The sequence below is a fragment of the Capricornis sumatraensis genome, chromosome 17 (genome assembly GCF_032405125.1).
Source record: "Capricornis sumatraensis isolate serow.1 chromosome 17, serow.2, whole genome shotgun sequence".
Classification (NCBI taxonomy): Eukaryota; Metazoa; Chordata; class Mammalia; order Artiodactyla; family Bovidae; genus Capricornis; species Capricornis sumatraensis.
This window is the reverse complement of record NC_091085.1, coordinates 76,102,864-76,117,398: the sequence shown is the minus strand read 5'-3', so window position 1 is coordinate 76,117,398 and position 14,535 is coordinate 76,102,864. Positions and strand designations below refer to the sequence as shown.

Sequence of the window (14,535 nt, the reverse complement as noted above, 5' to 3'; positions counted from 1 at the left end):
GTCAGCTCCAACCACCTGCCTCCCTCAGCCACCCCAAGGGGACAAAGGCCTTTCCTTACATGTCTAACCAGGAGACAGCTGCCAGATGTGGAAGGCAGAAATGGCAGCCAGGAGACTCTTGGAGACCTGTTTGTGCCAGGCTCCAAACCAAGTGCTTATATATCTTATCCAAATATTTACAGCATCCTAGCTTTAGAGACCAAAGTTCAGAGAGGTTAAGTGACCTACCCAAGGTCACACAGCTACATAGTGCCAGGGTCAGAATTCGAAGCCAGATAAGTCAGCCCGATCAATCACTCAACCTCCCTGGGCTTGAATCAGTCTTGCTCCTGGAGTGAGCTTCTGGTCCAAGCAGGGTAGGAAGGAATGAGGGTGACCAACTGTTACAGTTTCCTGGGGTCAACCTGGTTTTAGCCCTGAAAGTTCCCACACTGCAGGAAACACCTCAATCCTGGGCAGCCAGGACTTCTGGTCAGCATGGGACTGGTTTGACCCCACCAACCACCTGGGGCTACTGCCTGCACCCTCACAGTGTTCCTTGTAGCAAGAGATTAGCACACTCTCGGAGTCTTTATTTTATTCATTAGGAGAGATATAAGCGAAAATAAATAAAACTGACAATAGCTAGGTGTATTTGCAGGAAATGCTGTAACTGACTCCACACTTATTAGAGAATTTTCCCTCCTTTTATTAATCAGAGAGAGATGTGACTTAGTGCAATATTATAACTTTCTGGCTCGTGGAACCCCGTAATTCTATTTCCCTGGAAACCTAAGGGCCTAGAAATGCCAATAATAATCTGATATATTATTTCATTATTTATTATTATGAATATTGGCATTTTTAGGCCCTTTAGGGGATCCAGGAAGAACAAATCTGGCCGTTAGTAGATGCTAATAACATAAAGTATTAGCATTTATCATCTGCCTGGTTTGTTTTGAAATCAGTATAGTTATTAACTCACATATTAACATAATTAACATTTTGATAATGAGGAATTGCCAGATACTGAGCAACCACCCTGTGCCCAGCACTGTGCCATGTGGGAACACGCTCAATACCCTTTGCTGCTCTGAGAAGGTGATGGAGACACAGAGAAGCAGAGCCGCCAGCCCAGGGTCACCCAGTCAGCCAACCATAGAGGCAGGACGCAAACCCAGGTCAGTCAGCTGCCAAGCTGGTGCTCGCAGCCCCTAGACCTTCAGCGCCATTCCAGTTGGCCACCTCAGCCTCAGGACTGAGGGCTCTTCCAGGGCTGAAAAAGTAGGAGGTCTCCAAGCGGCCCTGCAAGGGGGTCGCCTTCAGGAACCGGACTGCCCTTGCTACACCTGGACAGCAGAGGGCGCCATGGTACCAAGTTTAGTCTTGGCGGGTTCTCTGTTCCTGGCCAGTGGGGGGCGACCAGGCCTCTGTAGGCGGGACCTGTGAAAGCCAGGGAGGGATCAAGGCTGCCCCCCGGGGGAAATTCAGTGAGACTACTTGTTCCCCTCTGTTACGGGTTGAACTGTATCCCCTGAAAAGACATACCTGAAGTCCTACCTCTCAGTTCCCTATGACTGGCATTTGGAAATAGGGTCTTTGTACATATAATCAAGCAAAGACGAGGTCCTCGGTGTGGACCCTAATCCAATACAGCTGGTGTCCTGATGAGATGTGGAAGTGTCATGTGAACACACATGGACGCCCAAGGACCGTGCCACGCAAAGACGGGCAGAGGTTGGTGTGATGCAGCTACCAACCTAGGAACGCCAAGGGTGACGGCCACCTCCGGAAGCTGAGAGGCAATGAAGGATTCTCCCGGAGTTTCAGAGGGAACGTGGCACCTCGATTTCAGACTCCTAGCCTCCAGATCTGTGAAAGAATAAACTCCTGTTGTTTGAAGCCGCCCAGTCTGTTGGGACTTTGTTAAGGCAGCCCCGGGACAGTAACACACTCCCCCGGGTCAGGACTCTGCCCCTCACCTGGGCCCCTCTTTCGTCCCTCCCTCAGGCTTGCCCCTAAGAGCCACCCTCCGCCTGTAGCCAGAGGCCGTCCTCTGCTCCAAGCCCCTCCCCCACCATGGTCCCTGCATCCCCTTCACGAGAAACCAGGCAGCCGCATGCCTCTGGGGCTTCGCACATGCTGTTCCTATGGTGTAAAGCCCCCTTCCTTTTGCAGGCCTCACACTGTTACGTGTTTTCAAAGCACGCTCTGCCTTCTCTCTCTGGGCACCCTTCTCTGACAACCCAGCCCCCAGGCAGTTTCGGGGCCTCCAGGCTGCACATCGCGGCTCGGCTAGCCCAGGGTCAGAGCCATGGGTCTGCCTGTCTGCGAGGCCTCTCCAGGCCAGGGCCTGGGTCTTATGGACACAGTCAGCCTCCGGTGGCCTGGCACACAGTCAGCTCTTAATAAATGTTGAAAGACAGAGGAAAGGGTCCAGTGGTTAGGATTCCATGTTTCCATGGCAGGGGCATGGGTGCAGATCTTAGGGGGACTTAAGATCCTGCAGGCCGCACGGTCGAGAAAAAGGAAAATAGAGAGAAAAATGGGAAGGAAGAGAAGAAAGAAGAAAGGAGGGAGGGAGAAGGTGAAAAAAAGAGGGAGTGAGAATAGGGCAGCGGGAAGAGAGGGAGCTATTTCGCCCTTGAAGGCCTACTTCACACCTGTCCTAACTGACCTGGTCCCTTATCCCTGCCAAGGGTAACACCTTAGCCAAGGCACACGAGTGCAGGGGTGGTTTCATTAGCAGAGAACTCATGTGACCCTGGGGTGGGGCCCAGTCAGGGGGCAAGCTGAGACACCAGAGACCCACATAAGAACCGAAAAGGGAGAGGCGGCCCCTTCCAGCTTCCCTTGCCATCACTTCTTTGGCAAGCTCTTATTGAGCACCTACTGTGTACACTGTGGGAGTGCTTGTCTCAGACAAGTACCTACTGTGTGCAGGTCCCATGCACACACGAGCCCCCTGTGTCCTGGTTTTGGGCTCTGGCTTTCTTCTTGTCCGCAGCTGGGGCAGCTGACTAGCCAGGAGCCCCTGTCACCGCTCACTGGAGGCCAGGTGTGACCCAGCTCCAGGTGACACACCCACCTGCTGGATCTGGGCCTGGGGAGTTCTCTCCTCACCCCTGAAGCCTCGTGCCCTCAAGGCTGTGATGAGTCATGGGCAGTTGCTCAGACACATGGGACGGCCATTGGAGTCTGGAAACACAGTGAGGTTCCAGGCCTCTGTTGGGGGTGAGTGGTGGCCTTCCTGGCTCAAGGAGGCTCCTGCTGGGAACACAGGGTGGGGGCCGGGAGGCAGGGTGGAGAGCAGCCCCTGTGTGTGTAACGACAGGCGGCGTCACCTTTCAACATGCTGTGGGGCAAGCTTCCCTACCCTTGTTTCACAGAGGAGGATGTGAATCCAGGCCGGTCAGGTCAAGGGTCAGTGCCCTAGGCACCTGGCAAGGAATGACCTCGGCCAGGAAGAGAGGACAGGCCTGGCAGGAAGGGGTGGGGCTTCTGGACAGGGGTAGGCATGGGCATAGCTACCAGCTCAGCAGAAGACAGGAGGGCCTGCAGGGAGACACACAGTGGGGCCTGCACGCAGGACTAGGGAGCCGGACCCCACACCGCTGTGGGCAGCATGAGCGGGCAAGTGGGTGACCTGAGCCCCTCGCAGGAGAGGGCACTGGCCCAGGTGAGTGTGGCAGGGGGTGGGGGAGGGGAGGGTCCTACACGGGCCTCAGTTTCTCCTAACGCCCCAGGGGCCCCGGAGGTCCCTCTGAGCTCTGTAGCCCCAGGTCTTTTCCCAACTCTGACGGTCTTGGAGACCAGCATCTGCACTAGCACTGTCCAATAGAGACATAACACGAATCGCAAATGCAGGCTACCTATGTCACTTCACAGTTTCTAGCAGCCACATTAAAAAAGGGAAAAGAAACAAGTGAGATCAATTTTGATAATATATTTTGCTCATTTACTTTTGGCAGGATTGTAGGATCTTAGTTGCTGGACCAGGAACTGGCCCTGGGCCTCGGCAGTGAAAGCCGTGTCCCAACCACTGGACTGCTGGGGAATTCCCTAGAATATATTTAATCCAATAGAGCCAAGTTGTAACCGTTGCAACAGTGATATGTAATCAGTTACAACAACCTGTAATCAATATAAAAGTGTTGCTGAGATTTTCTTGGTACTAAGTCTTCAGAATCCTGTGTGTATCTCATACTCACGGCAGATCTCGATTTAGACTGCCCACGTCTCAGATATTAGTGGCCACCCTATTGGGCCCCACCGGTGAGCGCTGCAGGGGTGGCAGGTCCCAGCCTTAGATATGACCTGGGGGACTCAGGAGCGGGCACGCGTTCTTTCTAGCTCTTTGGGGTCTTTCCCTCGTGCCTGAAAATGGCAAGTGAGGGCTCCAGGCACAGTCGCTCACCTCAGTAGCATCGAGGGAGGCCCTGAGTCCTGCCTTCGAAGAATTCTACATCTGAAAGAGGGCAGATTCCAGCTAGGCTGGGAGAATAAGTCCTGTTACAAGACAACTGGGGTCGAGCATTAGGTCCAGGGGCCTCTCTGGCCGTCCCGAGGTTGGGACCCGTTGCTTTCACCGCCAAAGGCCCGGGTTAGATCCCTAGTCCGGGAACGAGGATCCCACAAGCCCCGTGGCTCAGCCAAAACAAACAAACAGAATTAGGTCCAGATCTTGGCAGAGCAGGTCATGTGAGCCTCAGATTCCTCCCTTGGCGGGGGGACGGGTGTACTAGCGGTATTGCCTCAGGATGAATCAAGTGATTAGCTCAGGGCCAAACACTCCCTTGTGCTTCTTTCTTTCTTTCTTTCTTTCTTTCTGTAAATATGTGTTAAAAAAAAATTCTCCGTTTATTTGGCTGCATCGGTTCTTAGCTGTGGCATACTCGGTCTTTGTTGCAGCATTTGAGATCTCATTCTTTGACCAGGGATCAAGCCCAGGTCCCCTGCGCTGGGAGCTTGCAGTCTTACCCACTGGACCATGAGGGAAATCCCTTCCTTGTGTTTCTGAGGACAGAGGTTATCAGCTCATTTGGGGCTGGGGGGCCCAGAGCTAGTTCTTTGACCCTCCTACTTGGAGTCGAAGGAGACTGAAACACAGGAAGAGGAGAATGACTCAGGCCAGACGGCACTGGGACTGCTGAGTCCTGGTCCAGGTCCATGAGTCCCGAGAGCTGGTTATGTCTCAGAGTCAGTGACATTCACACAGAAGTGGCGCCCGCAGCCCTCAGCCCCTGGAGAAGGCTGGGGCCCAGCTAAACTGCCCCATCACCTCCTGGGGCCTGTCTGCAGAGGGTCTTCTCAGGCTGGGTGGAGTCACCCCTCATTCAGGCCTGGATGATGGGGTCCTGATCAAACCCATGATTTGCCTCTTGCTGTGTGACTCTGGGAAAATTGCTCTACCTCTCTGAGCCTAGATCCCATGTCACTTACCCTCCCACCTGACCTGGGGGTTCCCTGAGGGTGGAGAGCTGGGCCCTTAAGAGGACCTACCCTGCCCCCATTGGTGTAAGGGAAGTGTCAGCCCTATTAATCTCATTTATTCCACATTTCAGGGAATTCCCAGGCAGGTGCAGAGGTTGAGACTCTGCAGTTTCACTACTGAGGGCCTGGGTTCAATCCCTGATTGGGAACTATGATCCCACGAGCCACATGGTGCAGCCAAAATAAAAAAGGAAAAGAAAAAAAAAAATCCTCATCTCATTCTCTCTTTGGGCAACTGGTTCATCACTATTATGCCATTTCCCAAAGGGAGGAAGGGAACTGTTGTGACTTGGCCCAGGCCTCGGCTCCCCCAGCACAGGTGGGCCCCCTCTGCTCAGGCAGCCTGTTTCCCGCGGGCAGGCGGGCTCTGCAGGCCTGTGGCACCGGCCTGTCCCCTGCGGCCGTGGGGCACTGCGGAGCCCTGCCCACCCGGGTCTCTCCCTGCTCTGCCCTCAGTTCCGGGAGAACGTGCAGGATGTCCTGGCCGTCCTGCCCAGCACCGACGACTACTTCCTGCTTCGCTGGCTCCGAGGTGAGCATGGACGGCAACATGGGATGAAGGTCAAGGGCATACGAGGTCTCTTTTGTGTCACAAGTTGCCCCAAATCACAGGCATTGGAAGCAACCACAAATATGTATTATCTGTGTACACAGCTTCTGTGTACAATTTTAATTTCTAATCAAGTAAGTATCAACAGATATAACCTAAATAAACAAAACTTCATTGGCATCCTCAGTGATATTTGAGAGTGGAAGAGGCTCTTGATTTACATAATTCCCGGCTCTGTGATTCCACCAGATTTGGAGGGTCTGATCTCTTCATGCCTTTGGAGCATTAGGAAAAGAACCCTGGGCACAACAGGGTCCCCAGGGCCCTGGCAGTGGCCTTGGGTGTGGCGGGGACTCCACCTGCTGTTTCTCTGGGCACCTTGTCTTACTAGCTTCCTCTTGGGTAGTGCCTTCTTTCTCTACCTGCCACCACCAAGGCCCACCTAGGGGCACACCCACTGCCATCAGCCCAGGGAATCAGGGAGGCAAGAGGTAAGGGCACCAGGGAGCCCTCCCAGCCCTCTGGGTAGCCACAGCCTGACCCTTCCAAGGCAGCCCCCAGCACTGGGCATCCAGAGCTTTCTTCCCTGAGCTCCTGGACTCCTCCCAGCACCTCTGAGTGGACAGTAACCCAGAGGCCAGTAACCCACCGAGGGGCCCAAGCTAGGACTCACTGCCCCCAGAGGCCAGTAACCCACCGAGGGGCCCAAGCTAGGACTCACTGCCCCCAGGAGTCCACAACCACCACCCTATCTCCTCCTTGCAGCTCGGAGCTTTGACCTGAAGAAATCAGAGGACATGCTGCGGAAGGTGAGGGAAACACCTGCCGGCCCCGTTTCCTGCCCTTTGTGGCATCTTAGCTCGTGGGCCAGGGATCGAATGCGGGCCTTCAGCCACGAAAGCCCAGAGTCCTAACCACTGGACTGCCAGGAATTCCCGGTCTTTCCTTCTTTCCATCCTTCTTCCTTCCTTCTTTTCCTCTTTCCTTCCCTCCTTCCTTTCTTGCAACGACCATCTATTGCACCTCAAAAGTGAGCCTCGCTGGTTCTCGCACTGGGGAGAGTGCAGTGGTGGAAAGAGAGAGAAAAGAAACCAGAAAAATAAATAGACAAGTCAGTTCCTGAGAGTGGAAGTTGCAACCAAGACAGTGAGGCAGAAGGAAGCGAGGGAGGGCAGGAAGGCCTTCCTTGCTGAGGGCGATGTGTTGGCTCCGGCACGAACGCCCAAAAGGAGGCAGCCGCGTGACAACTGGAGACAGAGGGCAGGGCCGTGCAAAGGCCCTGAGGTGCGGGGGAGCTGGAGTAACCCAGGCGCCCAGGAGGTCGTGCCTTAGAGAGAAAGGGGAGAGATGCTGCTGAGCGGGTGGCCCAGGCCCATCCCCAGGGACCCAGCAGGCCACCTCGGGAGTCTAAGCTTTTGACTAAGGGTGACTGGGAGCTGGGATTGGAGTTGGGGTAGTCTGACCCTGCTTGTGGGACTCCCTGGGAAGCCATGTGGGGACTGGAGCCGGGGACCAGGAGGGACGACTCAGGGAGAGGCAGCTATGGATGCAGGCTTCACAAGGTCCTTTCGGAGTCTTTCCATCCTCATCTGTGTCGGACCCTGTCTCCTCCATCCCCCTCACGTCCCCACCCTCAGTTCTGGGTCCGTGGAGCCGGAATGCCCTGGCAGGCCCTCAGGGGTTGCGGGCAGCGGGGCCTGGCCTGGCGTCCCTGGGTCCCTGCAGACCCTTTGGCTCAGGAGGGGTCTTTAGCTGCGCGACCCCTGCCCCCCGTGTCTCTAGCATGTGAAGTTCCGGAAGCAACAAGATCTGGACAACATCCTCTCATGGCAGCCCTCAGAGGTGAGCCCCTGGCGCCCTGCCAGCCCCAGCGCCCAGCTCTCCGCCAAACCCGCTCCCAGCGCCCAGCCCTGCCCTCTCGTGCATCCATCCAGGTGGTCAGGCTGTACGAGCCCAGTGGCTTCTGCGGGCACGACAGGGAGGGCAGCCCCGTCTGGTACCACATCATCAGAGGCCTGGATCTCAAGGGCCTCCTCCTCTCCGTCTCCAAACAAGAGATGCTCAGATTCAACTTCTGGAGCCTGGAGCTGCTCCTGCGAGACTGCGAGCGGCAGAGCCAGGAGGTGGGGGTCCCAGGGCCCCTCCCAGCCCCCTGGGCCGCTGAAATCTGGCCCCCTCCCAGGCAGCCCCCAGCACGGGGCACCTGCCTCCCGGAGCTCCTCGGCTCCTCCCAGCACCTCCAAGTGGACATGGTTCGGGTGACCTGCCTTCCCAGGGGCAGAGGAGGGGAGGGTGCCCGTCGGGACGGCCCTGTCTCCCTGCACCTGGCTTCCTGGCATGAAACCTCCACGCCAGGTGGAACCAAGATAAGCCGGGCCCAGCCCTACCTCCTGTGGGCTGTGGGGGGCACAGGCCCTCCTGGGGTCTCACCTCTTAGCATTCCCTTGCAGTTGGGGAAGAAAGTGGAGAAAATCTCGACTGTTTTTGATTTCGAGGGGCTGAGCCTGAGGCATCTGTGGAAGCCAGGAGTGGAGCTTGTCCAGGAGGTGAGGGCGCCCCACCCAGGGGGCCAGGTGTCCCCTCACTTGCTGGTGTGGGCTGTGTGTGGGGAGGTTCTCCAACTCCACCCGCAGGTTTGCGGCTCCTTTTCTTTCTTTTTAAATATTTACGTATTTACTGATTTTGGCTGCCAGATCTTCCCTGTGGCGCACAGACTTCTCTCTAGTTGAGGCTTGCGGGATCTTAGTTCCCTGACCAGGGATCCAACCCACGCTCTCTCCAGTGGAAGGTGGATTCGTGACCCACTGGATCACCAGGGAAGACCCTACAGGGATCCTTTCAAACCCAAAGTGTCTTACGGCTGTGCCAAGCCACAGCCATCACCCTAATATCACCACTGCACGTCCGCGAGGTTGCAGCAACAGGGCTTGGTCCCCAGGCCGGTCAGGGTCCCCGTGGGTGTCCCTTCCCCTCTTATACTCCCTCCCCGCTCACCCCTCTCTTAACTGGGAGGGGGCTGGGAGCAAGTCATCTTCGGGGGTCCTGAGGAAGGAAGGGAGACCCTGATAAGATCTGCCTCCCCCGGGGCAGCCAGCCTGCCTTTTCTTTCTGCTCAATCCAGGATAGCAGAGAACCTAAAAATTTTAACATTTCAAGAACCACCACGAGCGACTTCCCGGCAGTCCAGGGGTTAAGATTCCACGCTTCCAGTACAAGGAGCGCAAGTTCAATCCCTGGTTGGGAAACTAATCCCATAAGCTGTGCTACGAGGTGTGAAAAAAAGAAAAAAAAAAAAGAACCACTATGAAAACGTACTAAATTGAGAACACCAGACTCAAAAGGCCACATATATTCCCTTGAAATGAAATATCCAGATTAGGTAAATCCATCCGAGACAGAAAGCACACTGGTAGTCAGCCAGGGCTGCAGGGAGTGGGGAAGGGGTGACTGCTAATGGTACGGGGTTTCTTCCGGCGTGGTGAGAATATTCTGCAACCAGACAGTGCTGATGGTTGTGCAGCTTGGTGCATACACTGAAGCCGCTGAGCTCTACACCGTGAAAGGGCGAAATTTACGGTATGTAAATTACACTCCAATTTAAAAAAAAAAAAAAAAAACATGCCTTGCAACTTTGAATGTTTCTTATGCTGGAAGCCGGAGAAGACAATGGCACCCCACTCCAGTACTCTTGCCTGGAAAATCCCATGGGGTCGCATAGAGTCGGACACGACTGAAGCAACTTAGCAGCAGCAGCAGCAGTATGCTGGAAGCATTTTGTTCCCAAAGCCACATAGAGGGGAACCTTCCAGAGACCTGACTGAGGGGGATTTTTTTGGTCTGCAGGAGGTGGGGTCATCCCCTGGAAATCTGTCAAGAATTTGCGCTAGTGGCTTCGGGGGCGTGTCTGTGACGGGGACCCAACAGACTGGACAGCGGGAGCTCCTCTTGTCTGGGGGGTTTTGGGGCGTCTGGAGAGGCCTTGGGGCCCTAGGGGGGCGGCATTTAGGCACCTGCGTCTTGTGCGTTGACCTGAGTTTGACCCTACAGTTTTTCTCGGCACTTGAGGCAAACTACCCTGAGGTTTTGAAGAATTTAATTGTTGTGAAAGGTGAGTGAACCAGTTCCGTATATGCATAAGTGGGGTGGGGGGCAATGCAGGGGGCATGGAGGCAACAGGCAGGGAAAGGAGACCCCAGGAAACCCTGAAACGGTGCCTGTCTCAGCCCCCAAGCTCTTCCCGGTGGCCTTCAACCTGATCAAGCCGTACATCACTGAGGAGACGCGCAGAAAGGTGGTGATCCTCGGAGGTGAGTGGGCAACTCCTCTGCAGCTGAAAGCCTGAGCTGAGGGCGGCCCCTCCGCAGACCTGAGGGTTCCCGAACGAGGGCACCAGGCTCGGGGACACAGCTGCTCTGCGGGACCCACTCCCTTAGGCAGCAACTGTTGAGGCCAATGTGTCCACCTGCCAGAGGGCTGAGGGGCCAGGAGGGCTCTGAGAGACCCCCAGAGGCAGCCTATGTGAGGGCCCCCAATTCTGGATTGAGGGACGTGAATTTGACGGTGACTTGGTCTGTTATGAGCTGCAAGTGGGCTGAGTCACCGGCTCTGTCTGGGTCTCCGGTTCCTCAGGCTTCCCTGTAAAAATGGGGGGATAAGAGGCAGGTGTTTCAAATTACACGTGTGCTCAGCCGCTCAGCCGTGTCTGACTCTTTGCAACCTGCCCTATAACCTGTCAGGCTCCTCTGTCCATGGGATTCCCCAGGCAAGAAGACGGGAGTGGGGTGCCATTTCCTTCTCCAGGGGATCTTCTGGACCCAGGGATTGAACCCCCATCTCCTGCATTGGCAGGCGGATTCTTTACAACTAGCACCACATGTGAGCTGCAAGTGGGCTGAATTACCGGCTCTGTCTGGGTCTCAGATTCCTCAGTTTCCCCCCATAAAATGGGGAGAATAAGATGCAGGTTTTCCAAATTACATAACTGATAAAATTTGGAAATTTAGAAAAATATAGAAATATATAAGGAAGAAAGAGTAAATCCTGTCACTCAAGGAACTATTATTAACATGTACTATCTTTTCAAAGAAACTCATTTTAAAAAATGGGTTCATACCATGTTACACTGTTTTACAACCTACCTTTTTCACATACCGTGTGATAAACTTTATTCTATTTTGGTAAAGTCCAAAAGTTAGGTTGTTTGTAATTTTTTTTTTTTTTTTTACCATTAGGGAAGAGTGAGGCGTGAAGATGCTTATAGATGAATCATTGTACACATCCTTAATTTTTTTTCCATGAAATAATAGCCTAGAAATAAAGAGTTCTTTTCCCTTAAAGGAGAATGCATGGGGGAGTCCCTTTTGTTTCTGTGTCCACACCCCAGGGTCTGTTGGGTGTTCACCTCTGCTCCCTCCTACTTTGTTCCCATAATGCTCTTGTTCCTTCGTGGACCAACCTTGGCTTCTCAGAGCAGCGTTGGGGGAGGAGGGCTGATCCACTTTGCCCCCCAGTTCTGAGAGTGCTGGAGCTGCAGGAGCTGAGGGCAGGGACTGACTGGAAGGCTGAGTTCAGTCTCCGAGGGAAAGGCAAGCCCAGGGTAGAGCCAGCCTGTGCTCAGCCTCACGCTCCAGGAGACACTGATCTGAGTCCCTGCAAAGATGGTGGTCCAGTGGTTAGACTCAGCACTTTTATTGCCGAGGTCCCGGGGTTTGATCCCTGGTCAGGGAACTAAGATCCCACAAACTACGTGGCGTGGCCAAAAAAAAAAAAAGATGCCTCATGGGCCAACACCTGGATGGATAGTGGGGGGTACCAGGGCTGAAGGGGCAGGAGCTGGTCACACAGACACTTTGGACCTAGATCTTCTTGGCTTCTGTCCTGGAGGCACTGAGAGCATGTGGGAGATAGGGGGAGGCTGTCATACGGCACAGGACGGCCCTGGGCTTGGCCCCACTGCCCTCTGTTGAGCCCCTGACCCCCCCACAGAGCCCCACTTTTGTCTGCACAGGCAACTGGAAGCAAGAGCTGCTGAAATTGATCAGCCCTGACCAGCTGCCCGTGGAGTTTGGGGGGACCATGACTGACCCCGATGGCAACCCCAAGTGCCTGACCAAGGTCCGGTGCCCAGAGGACAGGGAGGGAGGGGAGATGGCCGTGGTGCGGTGCCCGCTCACCACCCTCGCCCACAGATCAACTATGGGGGCTACGTGCCTCAGCATTACTACCTGCGCAACCACGTGAGGGTGCAGTACGACCACCAGGCGACCGTGGCCCGAGGCTCCTCCCTGCAGGTGGACAACGAGATCCTGTTCCCGGGCTGCGTGCTCAGGTGGGCATGGCACCCCCCCCACACACACACCCCTGGGCACGGTCAGGAGGGGCCCGGAGCCCAGGCAGGTGGCGGTCAGTGGGGCCCTGTCCCCTGCAGGTGGCAGTTTGCGTCAGATGGAGGGGACATCGGCTTTGGGGTTTTCCTGAAGACCAAGATGGGGGAGCGGCAGCGGGCCGGGGAGATGACGGAGGTGCTGGCCAGCCAGCGCTACAATGCCCACATGGTGCCGGAGGACGGGAGCCTCACCTGCACGGAAGCCGGCGTCTGTGAGTGTTGGCAGGGAATGGATCCTCCTGGACCTGGGGGTGGGGGGCAGGTGCATTGCCATGCATCAGGTCCCACCAGGTAGGGGGCCCTGGCTCCGGGCTCTCAGGTGTGGCAGTGGCACCCATGTCTAGTACCTGGACAGGAGGGTGAGGTCCCAGGTGGGCGTCCTCTCTGAATGTCTGTCCCGTCAGTGTAGACGTCCTGAGGTTTGACAACACCTACAGCGTGATCCACCCCAAGCACCTCAGCTACACCGTGGAGGTGCTATTCCCGGACCAAACCTCCCTGGAGAAGACAGAGAAATTCTAAAGCCTCGCAGTTCCCACACCCTCCTCTGCGGCCTCTGGGTCTGCAGTGAGCTCACAGCCTTCCCTGGCCAGACCCCCTTCAAGGTCCCCAAGGATGGGGATCCTACAGAGCTGGTCCCAGCCCTTCTGTCACAGTGGGTCTGCATCTTCGGAACTGCTGGGACCGTGGCAGCCAGAAAAGCAACAGAAAAACTCTCCAGCCCCCATGACTCAAGCTCAGAGAAAACTCCTAGGCCCTTTTCTAACAACCGATACTGAGTCGTGAGTTCCCGTTCTGAAATACATTGTGCTAGAACAAAAAAATGTGCAGGGCTTCCCTGATGACTCAGTGGTAAAGAATCCGCTTGCCAACGCGGGAGACACGGGTTTGATCCCTGATCCGGGAAGCTCCCACACGCCGCAGAGCAGCTGAACCCATGCCCTGCAACTACTCAGCCTGCGCTCTGGAGTCCAGGGGCCACAACTACTGACGCGTGAGTGCCCGAGAGCCTGTGCTCCGCAAGAGAGACCACCACAGTGGGAAGCCTGAGCACCACAACTCGGCAGTGGCCTCCTGCTCGCTGCAACTGGGGAACAGCCCACACACAGCAGTGAAGACCCAGCACAGCCAAAAGTAAATAAATACTTTTTAAAAGAAAGAAAATGTGAAATATAATATGACTGACAGAGCTGGAAACAATTGCCATTGAAAAGATAATGCATTACTCACAGTTCCCAAGAGGAGAGGGCATGGATGCCACAGGGGATCACCCGGAGAAACAGGGGGCGTGGGTGGGAGGCAGGGGGGTCATGAGATGGAAGGAGGGGGAGGACCTGCGGGCAAAAGCCTTTGTTATGGTTTCCCCAGAAGGAATGGGTGAAGCAGGGTCAGCAGGCTTAGAATTGGCTCTTTTGAGTGATTTCGAAGGCTCTGGGGCCAAGGGGTTTTCCCATTTGTCTGGAACCTGGCGCTGGGTACCAGCTGCCCTGAGTTTGAGCCTGATACAGGAGGAGGCTGGAGTGCGGGCTCCGTGTTTGAGAAGCACACTCATAGGCAAGACTCTCTTGTTGTTCAGTTGCTCATTGGTGGCCAACTCTTTGCGACCCCATGGACGGCAACACGTCAGGCTTCCCTGTCCTTCACTATCTCTCGGAGCTTGTTGAGACTCATGTCCATCAAGTCGATGATGTCATCCAACTGTCTCCTCCTCTGTCGCCCCCTTCTCCTCCTGCCCTCAATCTTTCCTAGCATCCACATCTTTGACTCTCTCTCTAGGAACTGGCTATTCCTGGGAGGGGTGGTCCCTCCAGGGTCAGCAAAGCCCCAGGTGTCAAAGCATCAGAGTACAGAAAATAGGAGATGAGATTAATAGTTACCTAGCAAGCAGCTGTGCCGCTGCCCCTCTGAATACACATTCCTTCCCCCTCAAGAAAGAACTCTCGGCTCACACGTTCTCCTTCTAGTGTGAGGATATCTAAGAATTGGTGCACCTGCTCAGCCTCCCTCCTCTCAGGGATTCCCCTGGTGGTCCAGTGGCTAAGACTCAAACTCCGAATGTAGGCTGCCTGAGTTCGATCCCTGGTCAGGGAACTAGATCCCACATGCTGCAGCTAATGTCCCTGAGTCA

General features: G+C 55.2%; 1 protein-coding gene across 4 annotated transcripts; it reads left to right on the top strand.

The window, feature by feature from the left end:
- The first annotated feature begins 3,528 nt into the window (after positions 1 to 3,528).
- Positions 3,529 to 13,677, top strand: LOC138093979 (putative SEC14-like protein 6). 4 transcript variants are annotated; one of them, XM_068990162.1, is made up of 12 exons: positions 3,529 to 3,658; positions 5,929 to 6,004; positions 6,788 to 6,831; positions 7,805 to 7,864; positions 7,957 to 8,145; positions 8,518 to 8,568; positions 10,070 to 10,130; positions 10,246 to 10,329; positions 12,030 to 12,136; positions 12,211 to 12,350; positions 12,450 to 12,619; positions 12,817 to 13,677. In XM_068990162.1, the coding sequence occupies exons 1-12, from the start codon at positions 3,605 to 3,607 to the stop codon at positions 12,927 to 12,929; spliced, it is 1,149 nt and encodes a 382-aa protein (XP_068846263.1). In that variant the 5' UTR covers positions 3,529 to 3,604; the 3' UTR covers positions 12,930 to 13,677. The 4 variants fall into 4 exon arrangements, with proteins under 4 accessions (XP_068846263.1, XP_068846262.1, XP_068846264.1 ...); XM_068990161.1 differs by having other exon boundaries at positions 8,473 to 8,568; XM_068990163.1 differs by having other exon boundaries at positions 8,473 to 8,568; positions 12,812 to 12,940.
- The last annotated feature ends 858 nt before the right edge of the window (positions 13,678 to 14,535 follow it).

Excerpts from the sequence above, each read along its gene's own strand:
- LOC138093979 (XM_068990161.1), top strand. The coding sequence starts at position 3,605 with ATGAGCGGGCAAGTGGGTGACCTGAGCCCCTCGCAGGAGAGGGCACTG. Across the intron at positions 6,005-6,787 it reads CCTGCTTCGCTGGCTCCGAG|CTCGGAGCTTTGACCTGAAG; the intron begins GTGAGCATGGAC and ends TCCTCCTTGCAG. Across the intron at positions 10,131-10,245 it reads GAATTTAATTGTTGTGAAAG|CCCCCAAGCTCTTCCCGGTG; the intron begins GTGAGTGAACCA and ends TGCCTGTCTCAG.